This window comes from Monodon monoceros, unplaced genomic scaffold (assembly GCF_005190385.1).
Source record: "Monodon monoceros isolate NGI ecotype Baffin Bay Population unplaced genomic scaffold, NGI_Narwhal_1 Super_Scaffold_21, whole genome shotgun sequence".
NCBI lineage: Eukaryota > Metazoa > Chordata > Mammalia > Artiodactyla > Monodontidae > Monodon > Monodon monoceros.
The window spans coordinates 71689369-71709228 of NW_021703778.1; the positions used below are offsets into that span (position 1 = coordinate 71689369).

General features: G+C 38.4%; 1 protein-coding gene across 3 annotated transcripts in view; it reads left to right on the plus strand.

The window, feature by feature from the left end:
* GLCE (glucuronic acid epimerase) overlaps positions 1-19860 on the plus strand; it is a 116892-nt gene that overhangs the window by 24437 nt on the left and 72595 nt on the right. The window contains exon 1 of one of the 3 annotated variants that reach the window (XM_029237314.1): positions 12901-13951. The exons of the other annotated variants lie outside the window; for them this stretch is intronic. Within the exon in view, the coding sequence (XP_029093147.1) occupies positions 13947-13951 (5 nt within the window). The 5' untranslated portion in view covers positions 12901-13946. Of the gene's footprint in view, positions 1-12900; positions 13952-19860 lie in introns of those variants that run through there. 3 annotated transcript variants of the gene reach the window in all.

Consider the following 19860-nt stretch of genomic DNA (forward strand, 5'->3'; position numbering starts at 1 on the left):
GCAAGGTTAGGTTGTTTATTCGAGATGTTTCCTGTTTCTTAAGGTAGGATTGTATTGCTATAAACTGCCCTCTTAGAACTGCTTTTGCTGCATCCCATAGGTTTTGGGTCATCGTGTCTCCATTGTCATTTGTTTTTAGGTATTTTTTTATTTCCTCCTCGATTTCTTCAGTGATCACTTCGTTATTAAGTAGTGTATTGTTTAGCCTCCATGTGTTTGTATTTTTACAGATCTTTTCCTGTATTTGATATCTAGTCTCATAGCGTTGTGGTTGGAAAAGATACTTGATACAATTTCAGTTTTCTTAAATTTACCAAGGCTTGATTTGTGACCCAAGATATGATCTATCCTGGAGAATGTTCCATGAGCACTTGAGAAAAATGTGTATTCTGTTGTTTCTGCATGGAATGTCCTATAAATATCAATTAAGTCCATCTTGTTTAATGTATCATTTAAAGCTTGTGTTTCCTTATTTATTTTCATTTTGGGTGATCTGTCCATTGGTGAAAGTGGGGTGTTAAAGTCCCCTACTATGAATGTGTTACTGTCAATTTCCCCTTTTATGGCTGTTAGTATTTGCCTTATGTATTGAGGTACTCCTATGTTCGGTGCATAAATATTTACAATTTTTATATCTTCTTCTTGGATCGATCCCTTGATCATTATGTAGTGTCCTTCTTTGTCTCTTCTAATAGTCTTTATTTTAAAGTCTATTCTGTCTGATATGAGAATTGCTAGTCAGCTTTCTTTTGGTTTCCATTTGCATGGAATATCTTTTTCCATCCCCTTACTTTCAGTCTGTATGTGTCTCTAGGTCTGAAATGGGTCTCTTGTAGACAGCATATATATGGGTCTTGTTTTTGTATCCATTCAGCCAATCTGTGTCTTTTGGTGGGAGCATTTAGTCCATTTACATTTCAGGTAATTATCAATATATATGTTCCTATTCCCATTTTGTTAATTGTTTTGGGTTCGTTATTGTAGGTCTTTTCCTTCTCTTGTGTTTCCTGCCTAGAGAAGTTCCTTTAGCATTTGTTGTAAAGCTGGTTTGTTGGTGCTGAACTCTCTCAGCTTTTGCTTGTCTGTAAAGGTTTTAATTTCTCCATCAAATCTCAATGAGATCCTTGCTGGGTAGAGTAATCTTGGTTGCAGGTTTTTCTCCTTCATCACTTTAAATATGTCCTGCCAGTCCTTTCTGGCTTGCAGAGTTTCTGCTGAAAGATCAGCCGTTAACCTTATGGGGATTCCCTTGTGTGTTACTTGTTGTTTTTCCCTTGCTGCTTTTAATAAGTTTTCTTTGTATTTAATTTTTGACAGTTTGATTAATATGTGTCGTGGCGTATTTCTCCTTGGATTTATCCTGTATGGGACTCTCTGTGCTTCCTGGACTTGATTAACTATTTCCTTTCCCATATTAGGGAAGTTTTCAACTATAATCTCTTCAAATATTTTCTCAGTCCCTTTGTTTTTCTCTTCTTCTTCTGGAACCTCTATAATTCAAATGTTGGTGCATTTAATGTTGTCCCAGAGGTCTCTGAGACTGTCCTCAGTTCTTTTCATTCTCTTTTCTTTATTCTGCTCTGCAGTAGTTATTTCCACTATTTTATCTTCCAGATCACTTATCCGTTCTTCTGCCTCAGTTATTCTGCTATTGATCCCATCTAGAGTATTTTTAATTTCATTTATTGTGTTGTTCATCATTGCTTGTTTCATCTTTAGTTCTTCTAGGTCCTTGTTAAATGTTTCTTGCATTTTGTCTATTCTATTTCCAAGATTTTGGATCATCTTTACTATCATTATTCTGAATTCTTTTTCAGGTAGACTGCCTATTTCCTCTTCATTTGTTAGGTCTGGTGGGTATTTATCCTGCTCCTTCATCTGCTGTGTATTTTTCTGTCTTCTCATTTTGCTTATCTTACTGTGTTTGGGGTCTCCTTTTTGCAGGCTGCAGGTTCGTAGTTCCCGTTGTTTTTGGTGTCTGTCCCCAGTGGCTAAAGTTGGTTCAGTGGGTTGTGTAGGCTTCCTGGTGGAGGGGACTAGTGCCTGTGTTCTGGTGGATGAGGCTGGATCTTGTCTTTTTGGTGGGCAGGTCCACGTCTGGTGGTGTCTGTGGACTTATTATGATTTTAGGCATCCTCTCTGCTAATGGGTGGGGTTGTGTTCCTGTCTTGCTAGTTGTTTGGCATAGGATGTCCAGCACTGTAGCTTGCTGGTCGTTGAGTGAAGCTGGGTGCTGGTGTTGAGATGGAGATCTCTGGGAGATTTTCGCTGTTTGATATTATGTGGAGCTGGGAGGTCTCTTGTGGACCAGTGTCCTGAAGTTGGCTCTCCCACCTCAGAGGCATAGCACTGACTCCTGGCTGCAGCACCAAGAGCCTTTCATCCACACTGCTCAGAATAAAAGGGAGAAAAAGTAGAAAGAACGAATTAGTAGAAGAAAGAAAGAAAGAGAGAGAGAAAGAGAAAGAGAGAGAAAGAAAGAAAGGAGGGAAGGAGGGAGGGAGGGAGGAAGGAAGGAGGGAAGGAAGGAAAAAAAAAGAAGATAAAGTAAAATAAAATAAAGTATGATAAAATATAATAAAGTTATTAAAATAAAAAAGTAATTATTAAGAAAAAAACACAAAAAAACTCGGATGGATAGAACCCTAGGACAAATGGTGGAAGCAAAGCTATACAGACAAAATCTCACACAGAAGCATACACATACACACTCACAAAAAGAGGAAAAGGGGAAAAAATCATAAATCTTGCTCTCAAAGTCCACCTCCTCAGCTTGGGATGATTCGTTGTCTATTCATGTATTCCACAGATGCAGGGTACATCTAGTTGATTGTGGAGCTTTAATCCGCTGCTCCTGAGGCTGCTGGGAGGGATTTCCCTTTCTCTTCTTTGTTCTCACAGCTCCCGGGGTTCAGCTTTGGATTTGGCCCCGCCTCTGCGTGTAGGTCGCCAAAGGGCGTCTGCTCAGGCTGGACGGGGTTAAAGGAGCAGCTGATGCGGGGGCTCTGGCTCACTCAGGCCGGGGGGAGGGAGGGGCACGGAGTGCGGGGCGAGCCTGCGGCGGCAGAGGCCAGCATGACGTTGCACCAGCCTGAGGCGCACTGTGCGTTCTCCCGGGGAAGTTGTCCTTGGATCCTGGGACCCTGGCAGTGGCGGGCTGCACAGGCTCCTCGGAAGGGGGCTGTGGATAGTGACCTGTGCTCGCACACAGGCTTCTTGGGTGGCGGCAGCAGCAGCCTTAGCGTCTCATGCCCGTTTCTGGGGTCCATGCTTTTAGCCGCAGCTTGCGCCCGTCTCTGGAGCTCCTTTAAGCAGCGCTGTTAATCCCCTGTTAATCCCCTCTCCTCGAGAGGGAAGAAAAAGTCTCTTGCCTCTTTGGCAGGTCCAGACTTTTCCCCGGACTCCCTCCCGGCTAGCCGTGGTGCACTAACCCCTTGCAGGCTGTGTTCATGCCGCCAACCCCAGTCCTCTCCCTGCGCTCCGACCCTCAGCTCCCAGCCCCGCCCGCCCCGGCAGGTGAGCAGACAAGCCTCTGGGGCTGGTGAGTGCCGGTCGGCACTGATCCTCTGTGCGGGAAACTCTCCGCTTTCTCCTCCGTACCCCTGTTGCTGTGCTCTCCTCCGCGGTGCCGAAGCTTTCCCGCTCCGCCACCCGCAGTCTCCGCCCGTGAAGGGGCTTCCTACTGTGAGGAAACCTTCCTCCACAGCTCCTTCCCACTGGTGCAGGTCCCGTCCCTATCCTTTTGTCTCTGTTTATTCTTTTTTCTTTTGCCCTACCCAGGTACGTGGGGACTTTCTTGCCTTTTGGGACGTCTGAGGTCTTCTGCCAGCGTTGAGTAGGTGTTCTGTAGGAGTTGTTCCACGTGTAGATGTATTTCTGGTGTATCTGTGGGGAGGAAGGTGATCTCTGCGTCTTACTCTTCCACCATCTTCCCCTCGTCCTATAATTATTTTATACATTTGTCTTTTAAATTATATAGGGAAAAAAGGAGTTAAAAATCACAAATACAACAATGCTGGCTTTTTTATTTATCTATGTAGTTATTTTTACTAGTTTTTTTTTGTATAGCTTTGAGTTACTGTCTAGTGTCCTTTCATTTCAGCCTGAAGGACTCTGTTTAACATTTCTCGTAAGGCAGGTCTAATGGTGATGCTTTTTACCTGAGTATGTGTTAGTTTCTTCTTTTTTTTTTGGTTGCACCACACAGCTTGTGGAATTTAAATTCCCCAACCAGGGATCGAACCTGGGCTCCAGCAGTGAAAGTGCTGAGTCGTAACCACTGGACTGCCAGGGAGTTCCCAGTTCCTTCATTTTTTGAAGGAGAACTTTGCTGAATATAAAATTTTTCATTTATAGAGTTTTTTGAAAAGCACTTTATAAGTATATCATCCCAACATGGGTTCTGATGAGAAATTAACTGTTATATTATTGAGGACCCTTGTATGTGACATGTTGCATCTCTCTTACTGCTTTCAAGATTGTCTCTTTGTCTTTATCTTTGGACAGATTATATTGGGTTGGCAGTATGAGGATCTCTTTGAGTTTATCCTGCTTGGAGTTCTTTGAGCTTCTTGAATATGTAGATTTACAGCTTTTATAAAATTTGGTAAGTTTTTTGGCTAGTATTTTTTCCTGTATTCTTTCTGACCCTTTGCCTTTTTTTTTCCCCCCTAGAACTCCCTTTATGTATACATTGGTATGTAAGATGATATCCCACTGGTTCTGTTCATTTTTATTCAAAGTTATTGTACTTTTCAGCTCCAGAATTTTTATTTGGTTCTTTTTTATAATTTATATCTCGTTATTAGTGTTCTCTAGTTGATGAGATCTCATTCCCTTGGTTTCCTTTAGTTCCTTGTCTGTGATTTCCTTTCGTTCTTTGAGCATATTTGAGACAGTTGATTTAAAGTCAGTTAGTCTTAAGGCAGTGTATAGATTCAAGGCAATCCCTATCAGAATACCAATGGCATTTTTCACAGAACTAGAACAAAAAATTTTTAAATTTGTATGGAAGCACAAAACACCTTGAATAGCTAAAACAATCTGGAGAAAGAAGAACAGAGCTGGAGGAATCATGCTCCTTGACTTCAGGCTATACGCCAAAGCTACAGTAAGTGTGGTACTGGCATAAAATCAGACACATAGATCAGTGTAACAGGATAGAGAGCCCAGAAATAAACCCACACACTTATGGTTAATTAATCCACAACAAAGGAGGCAAGAATATACAATGGAGAAAAGACAGTCTCTTCAGTAAGTGGTGCTGGGAAAACTGGACAGCTACATGTAAAAGAATAAAATTAGAACATTTTCTAACACTATATACAAAAATGAACTCAAAATGGATTAAAGACCTAAATGTAAGACCAGATACTATAAAACTCCTTAAGGAAAACATAGGTAGAACACTCTTTGATGTAAATTCCAGCAATATTTTTTTGGATCTGTCTCCTAAAGTAAATGAAATAACAGGAAAAATAAACAAATGGGACCTAATTAAACTTAGAAGCTTTTGCAAAGAAAAGGAAACCATTGACAAAACAAAAAGACAACCTACTGAATGGGAAAAAAAAATTTACAAATTATCTGACTGATAAGGGATTAATATCCAACATATATAAATAGCTCAATACAACTCAACATAAAAAAACAAACAACCTGATTAAAAAATGGGCAGAAGAACTGAATAGACATTTTTCCAAAGAGGAAACGTAGATGGGCGACAGGCATTTGAAGACTCTCAACATTGCTAATCATCAGGGAAATGCAAATCAAAACTACAATGATATATCACCACACACCTGTCAGAATGGTTGTCATCCAAAAGAACACAAGTAACAAATGTTGGCAAGGATGTGGAGAAAAGGGAACCCTCTTACACTGTTGGTGGGAATGTCAATTGGTGCAACCACTGTGGGAAAACAGTACGGAGGATGCTCAAAAAACTAAAAATAGAACTACCAATATGACTCAGCAATTCCACTCCTGGGTTTATATCTGAAAAAAACAGCAACAGTAGTTCAAAAAGATACATGCACCCCATTGTTCATAGCAGCATTATTTACAGTTGCCAAGATATGGCAACAACCTAAGTGTCTATCAACTGATGAATGGATAAAGAAGATGTGGTGTATATATACAGTGGAATACTACTCAGCCATAAGAAAGAACGAAGTTTTGCCACTTGCAGCAACATGGATGGACTGGGAGGGCATTATGTGAAGTGAAATTAAGTCAGACAGAGAAAGATAAATACTGTATGATACCACTTTTATGTGGAATCTAAAAAATACAACAAACTAGTGAATATAACACAAAAGAAGCAGACTCACAAATATAGAGAACAAACTAATGGTTACCAGAGAAAGAGGGAGAGGCAATATAGGAGTGGGGGAGTGGGAGGTAGAAACTACTGGGTGTAATATAGGCTCAAGGATGTATTGCACAAGATGGGGAATATAGCCAATATTTTGTAATAACTGTAAATGGAAAGTAACCTTTAAAAAATTAAAAAAAAGTCAGTTAGTCTAATATGTCTGTCTAATGTTAGCCTTCCTTAAGGACAGTTTCTATTTTTTCCTTTCCTGTGAGTAGACCATACTTTCTTGTTACTTTGCATGCCTCATAATTTTTTGTTGAAAACTGGACATTTTTAATAATGTGGTAATTTTAGAGAACAAAGTCTCCCACCACCCCAGTATTTATTGTTGCTGCTTGTTATGGATTGTAGTTTTTTGTTTTTTAGTTATTTTTCTAAACTATTTTTGCAAAGAGTATTCTTTGTCATGTATGGTCATTGACATTCTGTTCCATTAGCTTAGTGGTCAGCTAGTGATTTGACAGATTTCTCTAAACACCTGGAGCCAAAAAGAAAACAAAAACAATATCCAAACAAACAACAAATTTTCTTCTGGACTTTGTAGACTGACTTTGAGTTGGGGGTGCTTCTTCAGTGCTTAGTGAGGCTGTTTACAGTTCCTCACTTTTTGCTTACATGGAGCCTAAAAGTGAGCAAGAGGTGAAAGCTTAGGATCTTTTTAGCTATATTCTGACATGCATCTAGCCCTGGACATGTGTGTGGCCTTCTAGATTCCCCAGTTCATAGGAGAGCTTTTCACAGCTCTGTCTCCTTCCCTACCGTCTTCCTACGCTTCTTGCTCTGTTGGCTATTTAACCCCTCTGTTGCCCCAGGTAACCACGGATATGCCTTTAAATGTTTTCAACAGATGCTGTATGGGAGGCCACCTCAGCTCTGAGAGAGTTCCAAGGGTGTGCAAAACACAGACAAGCCCCTGAGCCATTCCTTCAGGAAGCCTCCAGACAGGTTAAAACCCACAACTATACTTTTTGAGAACAAGGTTTTATTGCTCCATCTGGCACCAGCAAGTCACACCAGTAATGTCTATCCACAAGTCTACCTCTGAGCTGGAGAATGGGGGATGGTAGGCTGCTAAACCAAAATGCCACAATGCTTTTGAACTTTTGAATGTCTTATTGAACTATGTAAACTTTTTCCTTCATAAGCACTCCTGTGGTTGTTGTACATTTTTTATTATTTTCCAGAGTTTAAAAAAGTTGATTCTAACAGTTTTTGCCAGTTTACTTGTTGCCTTAGGGGAGGGATGGATCCTTGAGCTGTCTGCTCTTCCATTTTCAGTAATACCACTCCTTCTGGGTCAGTTTTGATTATTCTTCAAATGACAGATCATCTGTTTCTATCTTATTTTATGCCTGCTAGTCTTTGGATCACAGAAAGTGTGAATTTTTCTTTTTTGATGCTGGATAGTTTCAAGTTAACATATTTTTGTTAGGTTACTTTCCGTCAAGTTACTTGAAAACAGTTTGAGCCTTTCAATTCTTGCCTTTGTGATTTGTTAGCTAGGCCTGGAGCAGTGCTCAGACAAGAGGCAGTATTCTCCACTGCTGAGTCAAGACTTTCATGAGTAGTATACCCAATCCATGACTTACGAGTTTTTCCAGTCTGGCTGGTGGGTACAGACACTGTTCCTGACCCCATGTGTGTGTTGGGGCTGTTTTGTCTAATCCTTTCAGATGGTTCTTTCCTCATCTTCCAGTAGTTACCTCACATGCAAGCACTGCTTAGTACTCTGCTGAATGCTTGAGAAGAATCCTTTGCAGATACCTGATGTTCTCTCTGTACTCGCTGTGTACTTCTCTAATACTCTATTCTGTTAACTCTAGTTGCCTTGGTCTTTTAGACTTTCAGCTCCATCTTAACTCAAAGAGTGTGTTGTGCTCTGCCTCAGTTCTCCCTCCCTGCACCATGGGTTGGAAACTCTCTCAAGGCAGGAAGGGAAGATGGGGCTAATAATAGGGCTCATCCTTAATTGTTTCTCATTTCAGGGATCACTGCCCTACATAGCCTGATAGCCAATGTCTTGAAACTATTTAATGTATTTTTTTTTCTATTTTCAGACTAGAGAGTAAATTTGGTCCCTGTTACTCTATTTTGGTTAGAAACGGTAGATTTTAGTTGTTAGTTTTTTAACTGTGTCAGAACATTTTGACAAGGTAATGAGCGTGAGCCCATGTGAACCGAAAATGTGTTTGTACATATATGTTGTTTACTAGTTTGCTTAGGTAATGAATTCTATTTCAGGGGCTATACATGGACCTGGATTAAATAAAACAGTAGTTCAGAGTTGCAGTCTTGCTAAATAATGACACATTTACAAAAAGTTCTGAAATTTGCTCAAAATGAGTTACTCTGCTATGTTTATAATATGTTAATTGTATCCCTTGGGTGTAACACATTTGAGTATGTTTTTAAAATTATAGCTAAAATAAGGAAGTGAGGGGCTTCCCTGGTGGTGCAGTGGTTGAGAGTCCGCCTGCTGATGCAGGGGACACGGGTTCGTGCCCCGATCCGGGAGGATCCCACATGCCGCGGAGCAGCTGGGTGCGTGAGCCATGGCCGCTGAGCCTGCGCGTCCGGAGCCTGCGCTCCGCAACGGGAGAGGCCACAACAGTGAGAGTCCCGCGTACCGCAAAAAAAAATAAAATAAAATAAAGAAGTGAAATTCAAAGTAGATCTTTGCAAAACACCTGAAGTACTTCCATAGAATAGTTTAGAAACCACTGATAATTGAACTTTTTATTTTGCACGTGGAGAAAACAATACCTAGGGAGACTGTTGAGTTGCACAAAGTCATACAACTGTAACAAGAACCCAGTGTTCCCAAATTCTTTGTTACTGTTTTTCTGATAAACTATAAGAAAGTTCAGTAACAGTTTTCAGTAATCAGTGTCCTGATCAAAGGAGTGGGTATGCTAAATTATTCTATCTTAAAAATCCAACATGTTTCAACAGTGATTAAAATCTAACAGTTTATCTTTTATTTTTGAAAAACCTCAGTGAAAATTCCTTTTATTAAAAAAAACATTATTTTTTGCCTATGAATTTTGGAGATCGAAAAGACTGAACTTTACAACCTACGTAATGATATATCTGCAGTAAATGTGAATGAAGTTAAAAGTGCTCCTTTTGAGGAACTTGTTAAAGGACCGATTTTGAGATCAGTGTGTTGTACTTTATTGCGGAACCCTAAATTTCTTAATTGAATAAATCTATGCAGCTAAAGTAAATTGGTTTGATTCATGAGAGAATGCTACTATATCACTGCTCTATTTTTAAAATCTGTCTTTAGATCTTTGAATAACATTGGTCTTGCAGAAGCTTTGAATCTTTTTCCTGCTGTTGGTTCTTCTGCTCCTACCTTTCATAAATACACCTCTGTAATAAAAGGATAACTTCAAAACATTTTATACCTGTATTAGTTCTTACTTTATAGTACTGATTAATAAGTCTATTACATTGAATAGTCGCTAGATGCATTGATATACTCATGCCATGAAATTTTTTTAGGTGTATTAGGAAGCATGAAATTCTCTTAAGAATGTTGTAATAGAGTATGTATGTATATGCTCCTCTTATGAATGGGAATGTTATCATTTATTAGTGATAAGAGGCAGAAGATACCAAGAAAAGACTAGGAACAGAATGAAAACAGAAGAAAAGAATTTTGTCATTTATCGGGAAGGCAAAGGTTTTTTTTACAAAATTAGTTTTTAGAATGTAGAAGCATTTGTGTGAATACTAACTATATAACATTTAAATAACCACACAACATCTGCGTGCAATTGAATTAAAGTATTTACATTTTGCCACTATAACCTCACTTGTTTTTTGCAGTGTTAATCTTATTATCAGTTTACTGGAATATATTTGTAGGACACAAAAATCAGCTGTATTTCCTGCCTCCAAAACCAACCACTGTTTACTGTTGGGTTTGTTTTCTTCTATTATTTTTCCTGTGCACTGTTTTTTATCTGTGCATTTAAACAAACAAAAGGTATTATTCATGTATAATTTTTTATCCTGCTTTTTACCAATATTCATGAACATTTTTCCATGTGATAAAACATTTTTGAAAACAAGTTTTTTTCGATGTTTGTCCAATATTCCATTGTCTAAATTTATAGTAAATAAGCCATTTCCCTGCTGTTGAACGAGCAATCTCACCAGTGACCAAGGACTGAAAATAAAATGTAGCTGTGTTTCCATGGAGGACATTCAACTAAAGTGAACGACTGTAACTTCTTTCTTTTCTCCTGGTGCCATATGCTCTCTGTCTTTGCTTCTTTCTGCATGCCTGCTCCATTCTTATTTTTTTCTGCCGTGAAGGTCCCTCTGTATACTCATAGTATCTGTTACCTCATAACTTTGGGTTGTACATAACTTTGGGTTGATTTGCCATGGCACTAACTCCAACTCTGAATATATTTCCTCTTACTTCCAAGATCGCTGTATTTAACTTAGTCATTCTTTTTGTGTCATTTTCCAAATTATAGGGAGAAAGACTGTAGCTCATTTGGTTTAGGTGAACCAGGTGACTTGGTACATAGGGCTCTACCATCCAGGGGTTGAGCAGGGTGGGTTCTCTAATATGGGAGTGTAAGCTAAGAGGCAATTATTGGTATATTGACTATAGTCTTTTAAGAAAGGCTGACTATATGCTCCTTGAGGGTACATTTAGTACCTTGTACTTAGTAAGATCTCTATAAAAAGATTTAAGGGGGCATTTTTGCTTTGTATCTGGTGGTATAGGGATTTTGCATAGTACTTTATTAATATGAGACTTTAGGTGTATAAGAAGTTACTCTTTAAACTTGATTATTAAGTTTGTTTCATATAAGCTATCTGTGAAAGTTGTGACAGGTATATTAGTTACTACTGTTATGGCCATATAGTTCTGCTTGCTGTTGTGACCTTTGGTGTCTGTGTCAATTGACAAGTAAAGTGAACAATGGGAAATGGCTTATTTACTATAACTTTAGCAATGGAATAAGCAGAACCACCAGGAGATATATTTAAGTACATAGTATATTAACATGTGTGTATATAGTATATGTAGTAGATATACCAGATTGTGTGTGTGTAGTGTAGTGTATAGTGTATGTATTGTATATGCTTATTTTATGAATTTTTTGTGTCAGAGATATATGTACTAGGTATCATTTTATGTTGTGGACACCTATGGTACTTTACTGCATGCTATAGACTGAATGTTTGTGTCTCCCCAAAATTCATATGTTGAAGCCTAATCCCCAGGGTGAGGATATTTGGAGGTGGGGCATTTCGGAGGTGATTGGGTCATGAGGGCAGAACCCTCATGAATGGCATTAGTGTCCTTATAGAAGAGACCCCTGAGAGATCCCTTGCCCCTGTCTGTCATGTGATGGCAAAAGACCATCAGTGAACCAGGAAGCAGGCCCTCACCAGACATAGAATCTGCTGGTGGCTTAATCTTGGTCTTCCACCCTCCTGAACTGTGAGAAACAAATATTTGCTGTTTAAGCTACCCAGCCTGTGGTAGTTTGTTATAGCGACCCGAACAGACCAAGACACTGAATTTAACATATGATTTGTATTTTAAGATGTATAAAACCACTAATTGTTATCCCTCCATTTAAACTTCATCATGGCAGGGACTATGATTTATTCATTAAAAAAAATACTCCCATTTCTTTAGGTACATTTAGGAATTTGTCAGATGAATATTCAAAGATTATTTTGTTGGGTCGTTGGTATCCTTTGTATTTAAATCAAAACAAAACAAATTTTAAAACCTTTATTTTCCCTTTTAGGAAACTTAAGGCTTATAATCTGTTTTGTAAAGTCTTTTAAAAAGGTAAAATGCAAACTTATGTGAACTTCATTTTGCTTTTATTTCTGTTGTTAAATTGCCTTGAATGCATTTTACTAAACATTTACTGTTCTCAGTCCAAACCACCTTCCTGGGAGCAAATCTTTTCTTAAAGAAAAATGTCAGGCTAGGGTCAGATAATAATTGTCTTTCCTTTTCTAAACAGCATTAATATCTGTGATGCCATATGTTGTAGTCTGGAAAATGTGGTATTGATGTTGAACTATGATTTTAAATGATATAATTACATATTATAGAATTTACTATTTTAGAAACAAGGTAAATCACTGTGGCAGTTCTTAGGTGGAGTGCTATAGTTAGCCATCTGATTAGTCATGGGATTATGAAGAACTATAAAATTTAAATTGTAGTGAAATGTGTTCTGGAGTCATTCATTAAATTTTTAAAAAGTGCTGATTCAGTCAGTACCACATTAGAAAAGAGTAGAAAGTGCAACTTTAGAATGGTTTCCTTAAACAGTTTGCTTGCAATCACTTTCTTCATAGACTTCTTTGAGAAAATTTTAAAAGTTGCAACCCAGAAAGAAATTTTATGTATAATATCAGGGAGTTCACATATTCTCCAAATCCTTTACTTGGACCCCAAGTTAAATACTCATATTGTAGGTTTTAGGCCTATAACTTGCCTATGAATATAATCTGCTAAATCAGTCACGGTCTCTGGTTCTTGGGCCTCAGTATTGTCATAAGCAAAACAGAATAGTTTGCTTCCTAGCACTTGTTTCTGTTTGACTTTCTTACATATTCATTTCAACAAATATTTTGAGACTCTACTGAGAATAAATTACTGTGCTAAATGCTAAAGGTATTAAGATGGAGAAGATGGAGTCCTTGGATGTAAAGAGTATATAGGCTTATGGGGAGATAATAGAGATATACAAACAATCCTGAACAAAGAACAGAACTTGGCAAATACCAAAAGGGCAGAACATATTTATTGCTTTGAGAGCTCAGGGTGATCAAAGATTAGAAAAGAGGGATCAGAAAAATCTTTATGGAAACAGCATTAGTATCGTTATTAGTTGAACTAGCTCTACTTCTAATCCTGCATAAACCAGCTGCTAACTAACTAGATATGTTTAAAATAAGGAAGTTGGGAGAGAGATTTTCATTGGCCCCTTTAAATATAATCTTGATACTGTGGATAATTCGATATCATCCTTGAAGGAGGGAAATGATTTCATTCACTTAGCAAATGTTTGTATGACCACTTTATGCCAGGCACTCCTGTAGGCCCTGGAAATACATCAGTGAATGAAACAGATAAAATTACCTACCCTCATAAAACTTACATTTTAGATGGGATGATAAAAAAAGCTAAGTAAATATACAGCATGTCAGATGATAAATAATAAAGAGAAAAAATAAAGCAGGGAAGGTGGAGTAGAGCATGGGAGGAGTTGCACTTGAAAGTATAGCTAGGAAAATTCACTGCTGAAGGTGACTTTTTTTTTTTTTTTTTTTTGGCGGTACGTGGGCCTCTCACTGTCGTGGCCTCTCCCGTTGTGGAGCACGGGCTCCGGACGCGTAGGCTCAGTGGCCATGGCTCACAGGCGCAGCCGCTCCGCGGCATGTGGGATCTTCCCCGACCGGGGCACGAACCCGTGTCCTCTGCATCGGCAGGCGGACCCCCAACCACTGCGCCGCCAGGGAAGCCCTGAAGGTGACATTTAAATGACAACATGAAGGCAGCCTGTGAATGAGGTATGCAGACCAATGCAAAGATTCTAGGTCCAGGGAAACAGCAAATGCCAAGTCCTTGAGGCTGGGGCATGCCTGAGGTATTTACATTCCAAGAAGTCTGTTTGGCTCAGAGTAAAGGAGTAAATGGAGGATGAAGTCAGAGGGTGGTGGTGGTGGGTGGATGGTGGTTAGATCAAGCAGGGTCTTATATGATGTTTTAAGGACCTATGCTTTTAGTCTAAGTGGTATGTGATATAGAAGGACAGTGGGTGGATTTGAACAGAATAGTGATGTTGTTAGACTTTCCTTTTAAAGAATCATTCTGGCTACTGTCTTGAGAATAGACTGAAGAAGGACAAGGGCAGAAACTGTAAAGCCACTTAGGAGGCTGTTGCAATAATCTAGGTGAGAGATGGCAACTTAGACCAAAATGGTAGCAGTGGAAATGGTAAGTAATTGGTGTTTTGAAGGTAGAGTCAACAGGAGTTGTTGCGAGGGGGAGAAAGAGGGAGACAGAGTGAAGGAAGGAAGGAGGTTAAGGATGGTACAGAGTGCTTGGCTTGAGCACCTAAAAGAACAGAATTACCCATTTGCTGTGATGGGTAAAACTGTGGAGAAAAAGATTTGGGGGGAGAAAAGTTTGATTTTGGACAAGGTAAATGTGAGATATGCAATAGGTGTCTAAGTGGAGAGATTGCTGAATGTATGAGTCTAGAGTTCAAGGGAGATGTATGGGCTAAAGATTTAAGTTTGGGGATTATGTCTAGATGGTGTTTAAAGAAATCAGACCAGATGGCTTCACCAAGGGAGTAAGGGTAAATAGGCAAAGGTCCCAGGACAGATATTTGGGGCACTACAACGTTTAGCTGGTTGAGCTGGTGAAGATCATCCCAAATAGAGGCATAGAAGGTACTAATTTTGGAGAACAGCAAAAATTATAGTGCAGTGTTGGAATTTGAGTTTTACCCCTGTTTGATGTCTTTGTAGCCTTATCCCTTTTCATAGTACTTAGAATTTACAAGCATTCTCTGTATTTCAGCATCCAGAAAATTTCAGCCCCAAGACTGAAATCAGCAGGGCCTTGGTTTATTATTTCCTAGGACTCATCCTGAACCATTAACAACGATTTTTGTTGAAGCTTCCCAACCACCTCCTCAATTTAGTCGTAGCTCTGGGCATGCAGTGCAGAATAATGACACCTCCCTGGTGAACCCTGCATCCCTCCAAGTTTTTCAGGACTATCCAAACCAGAGAAAAATTATAATTATAAAAAGCATAGAGTTTCCACTTCTTTTCCAGTTCTATAATTTGTTTTATCTATTTTATATTACTACATCTAAATTACCTACTAATAAGTGTTCTTAAAATCTTTTTAAAAATTCAAGAGCTCATCTTGGTTCTTAGGTACCTTTTGTAGTCCATCAGCTAGGTGTATTAATTTCAATGTCTGTTTCAGTTAGGCTTCTTTCAGCTCTAAGTATCAGAAAGCCCAGTTCAAACAGCTTCACACAATAAGGAAATTTATAGGTTAACGTAAAGTGGAAGTCCAGAAGCACAGTAGGCTTAAGAATTAGTTGGTCAGTACCTTAATGAAGACACCAAGGATTCAGATTCTTTCTATTGTTCCACTCTGCACTCCTTAATGCTGGCTTTATACCAAGGAGGATTCTCTTTGTAGTTGTCTTATGGTTGCCAGGAAGGAACCATATGTTCTACAAATAAGAAACAGTCTGGCCTCCTCTTATCAGAAAGGACAAACTTAACCAGAAGCTGCCAGAAAACTTCTTTTCACATCTCATTGGCACAGTTTCTCTTCACGTCTGAATCAGTTTCTGGCAGTGAGATAGACCCATCTTTGAGCTGAAGTCAGTTCTCCAGGTTGCCGCCACTTAGAGTCGAATGGCATTGGAATGGATGTTGGAGCAGTCACAGTGTCTGCTTTGGTTGTGTCCTAGTGCTCTGAGATTTTTTAATCCATTCTTTTTCTGTTGTACTCCTATAATGAGTCAAAATATGCTAAGTCATCTTTATGGGTATAATTGCCCGTGTTCAGAGCGTTCTGTCACATAAAGCAATACGGCAATATTAAGCATTTCTCTTTAAAAAGAGAAAAAAAGAGTAGTGAAAAGACTGAAGATAGTTGGCAAATTTGAATCCGTATCTCCTTGTAACCCATAATATTTAAACTCTTTTACCTCCACATAATTGATTTAGTTACCATTTACATAGAGACTTTAGTGATTTGATTTGTATCTCCTTTCTCTCTTCAAAAGTCGCCTGGAGCATTGTGTTAAAGTAGAAAGTGAACTGGGTTATGATTAAGGTTCTGTTTAATTCTAGCTTCACAACTTTCCAGTTATGTGATTATGGACAAATCACTTCATCTCTCAGACCTTCAACTGCCTTCTCTATAAGCTGAGATAATAGTACCTATCTTCTCACCAAGTTATTCTTATGGGAGTTAAATAAAGTGATGTGATTTTCAATTCAAGGAATTAAAAAGTATAGAGTAGCATACAATTTTAAAGGTCTTAATTATTACATTAATGAAAAAGAGTTAAGGGGAGGAGAACTAAGTAACAGGAGATTCTGGTCCTAAAAAGTAAATAATTGATCTTAGATTCTGCATATTCAGGACGTATCAGTAGATGATAAGGGATGTGTGTAGCTTTTTTCGCATTAGATGCTTAGTGAATAAAATAGGTTTATCATAGAACAACTATCTGGATACTTGATTCTAGCTAGTGTATCCTACCAGCTACTTTTCAGGTAAGTATTCCCCAGAATTTGTTTACTTCAGATTTTTGCTGTGGTTTTTTTATTGGCTAAAGATGTTTTTGAAGATAACAACTATGGCGTAAATTGTAAACTAAAGTGCTTTATGTGGCTTCGAGGGTATGATGGATACATTTATTTATTCCAGTTATCGACTGTTTTCTCATATGCACTTGTTGTCTTCCTTTTTGGAACATTATTCTTTATAAGAACCCTGAGGTTTCACACAGAAATGTAGGTGGAGTTTTGCTGTTATTACTAAACTGAGAACTCTGAAAAGCAAAACTTTGTATTTAGAGTTGAATGAAGTTAAGATGATGATAAGGAATTTGACTTTTAAAATACTATTTATTTATCATGTCTTAGGTTAATGTACATAATGAACCTGAATGTGTTAATAAACTATAGAGTATTAAATAGTTTCTCTTTGTATCTTATTACTATTGGTGAAACAGCATTTGTGCTTCTTCAATTGATATCATTCAACTTTTTGTTTTGAGGTAGTTGCTGTTATTATATTAAATTTGGTGCAGTACCCTTTTCTAAATGAGAAGACCAGCCTTACAGTATGTCTTCTTTTACATGGGAGATAATGTGTATTGGCTTACACACATAAGAAGGGAACTAACAAATGTTGACTTTGTTACTATGCACAAGCATACCAAGTAAATAACATTTATGTCTCCCAATTTTGTGGATGTTTTTTAGAATTGGTATTATTTTGTCCTGAAATTTATGGTAGAATTCACCAGTGAAGCCAGTTGGGCCTAGATTTCCTTTATGGGAAGATTTTAAACTATAATTTCAAATTCTTTAATAGATAAAGCATTATTTACTTATCTTTTTCTTCCTAAGTGAGCTTTGGTAGTTTGTCTTCAAGGAATTTGTCTATTTCATCCGAGTTATTAAATTTATTGACATAAAGTTGTTTATGACAGTCCCTTCCTTTTATGTCTCTGATTTCTCTCTCTCATTTCTGATATTGATATTTTGTCCTGCCTGCCCACACCCCACCCACTCCTCCCCAGCTGGAGGTTTATCAATTTTACTGATCTCAAAGAACCAGCATTTGGTTTCACTGACTTCTTTTTTTTTTTAATTTAATTTAATTAATTTTTTTATACAGCAGGTTCTTATTAGTCATCCATTTTATGCACATCAGTGTATACATGTCAATCCCAATCTCCCAATTCATCACACCACCACCCCCAAGCCCCTGCCACTTTCCCCCCTTGGTGTCCATATGTTTTTTCTCTGCTTCTTTGTCTCAATTTCTGCCCTACAAACCGGTTCATCTCTACCATTTTCTAGGTTCCACATATATGCATTAATATACGATATTTGTTTTTCTCTTTCTGACTTACTTCACTCTGTATGACAGTCTCTAGATGCATCCACGTCTCTACAAATGACCCAATTTCATTCCTTTTTATGGCTGAATAATATTCCATTGTATATATGTACCACATCTTCTTTATCCATTCATCTGTCGATGGGCATTTAGGTTGCTTCCATGACCTGGCTATTGTAAATAGTGCTGCAGTGAACATTGCGGTGCATGTGTCTTTTTGAATTATGGTCTTCTCTGGGTATATGCCCAGTAGTGGGATTGCTGGGTCGTATGGTAGTTCTATTTTTAGTTTTTTAAGGAACCATACTGTTCTCCATAGTGGCTGTATCAGTTTACATTCCCACCAACAGTGCAAGAGAGAGCACCTACCCTCTCCAGCATTTGTTGTTGGTAGATTTTCTGATGATGCCCATTCTAACTGTTGTGAGGTGATACCTCATTGTAGTTTTTTTTTTTTTCCGGTATGCGGGCCTCTCACTGTTGTGGCCTCTCCCGTTGCAGAGCACAGGCTCCGGACGCGCAGGCTCAGAGGCCATGGCTCATGGGCCTAGCCACTCCGCAGCATGTGGGATCTTCCCGGACCGGGGCATAAACCCGTGTCCCCTGCATCAGCAGGCGGACTCTCAACCACTGCGCCACCAGGGAAGCCCCTCATTGTAGTTTTGATTTGCATTTCTCTAATAATCAGTGATGTTCAGCAGCTTTTCATGTGTTTCTTGGCCATCTGTATATCTTCTTTGGAGAAATGTCTATTTAGGTCTTCTGCCCAATTTTGGATTGGGTTGTTTGTTTTTTTAATATGAGTTGCATGAGCTGTTTATATATTTTGGAGATTAATCCTTTGTCCATTGATTCGTTTGCAAATATTTTCTCCAATTCTGAGGGTTGTCTTTTCGTCTTGTTTATGGTTTCCTTTGCTGTGCAAAAGCTTTTAAGTTTCATTAGGTCCCATTTGTTTATTTTTGGGTTTATTTCCATTACTCTAGGAGGTGGATCAAAAAAGGTCTTGCTGTGATTTATGTCAAAGAGTGTTCTTCCTATGTTTTCCTCTAAGAGTTTTATAGTGTCTGGCCTTACATTTAGGTCTCTAATACATTTTGAGTTTATTTTTGTATATGGTATTAGGGAGTGTTCTAATTTCATTCTTTTACATGTAGCTGTCCAGTTTTCCCAGCACCACTTATTGAAGAAGCTGTCTTTGCTCCATTGTATATTCTTGCCTCCTTTGTCATAGGTTGGTTGACCATAGGTGCGTGGGTTTATCTCTGGGCTTTCTATCTTGTTCCATTGATCTATATTTCTGTTTTAGTGCCAGTACCATATTGTCTTGATGACTGTAGCTTTGTAGTATAGTCTTAAGTCAGGGAGTCTGATTCCTCCAGCTCCGTTTTTTTCCCTCAAGACTGCTTTGGCTATTCATAGTCTTTTGTGTCTCCATACAAATTTTAAGACTTTTTGTTCTAGTTCTGTAAAAAATGCCACTGGTAATTTGCTAGGGATTGCATTGAATCTGTAGATTGCTTTGGAGAGTATAGTCATTTTCACAATATTGATTCTTCCAATCCAAGAACATGGTATATCTCTCCATCTGTTGGTATCATCTCTAATTTCTTTCACCAGTGTCTTATAGTTTTCTGCATGCAGGTCTTTTGTCTCCCTCAGTAGGTTTATTCCTAGGTATTTTATTCTTTTTATTGCAACGGTAAATGGGAGTGTTTCCTTAATTTCTCTTTCAGATTTTTCATCATTAGTGTATAGGAATGCAAGAGATTTCTATGCATTAATTTTGTATCCTACAACTTTA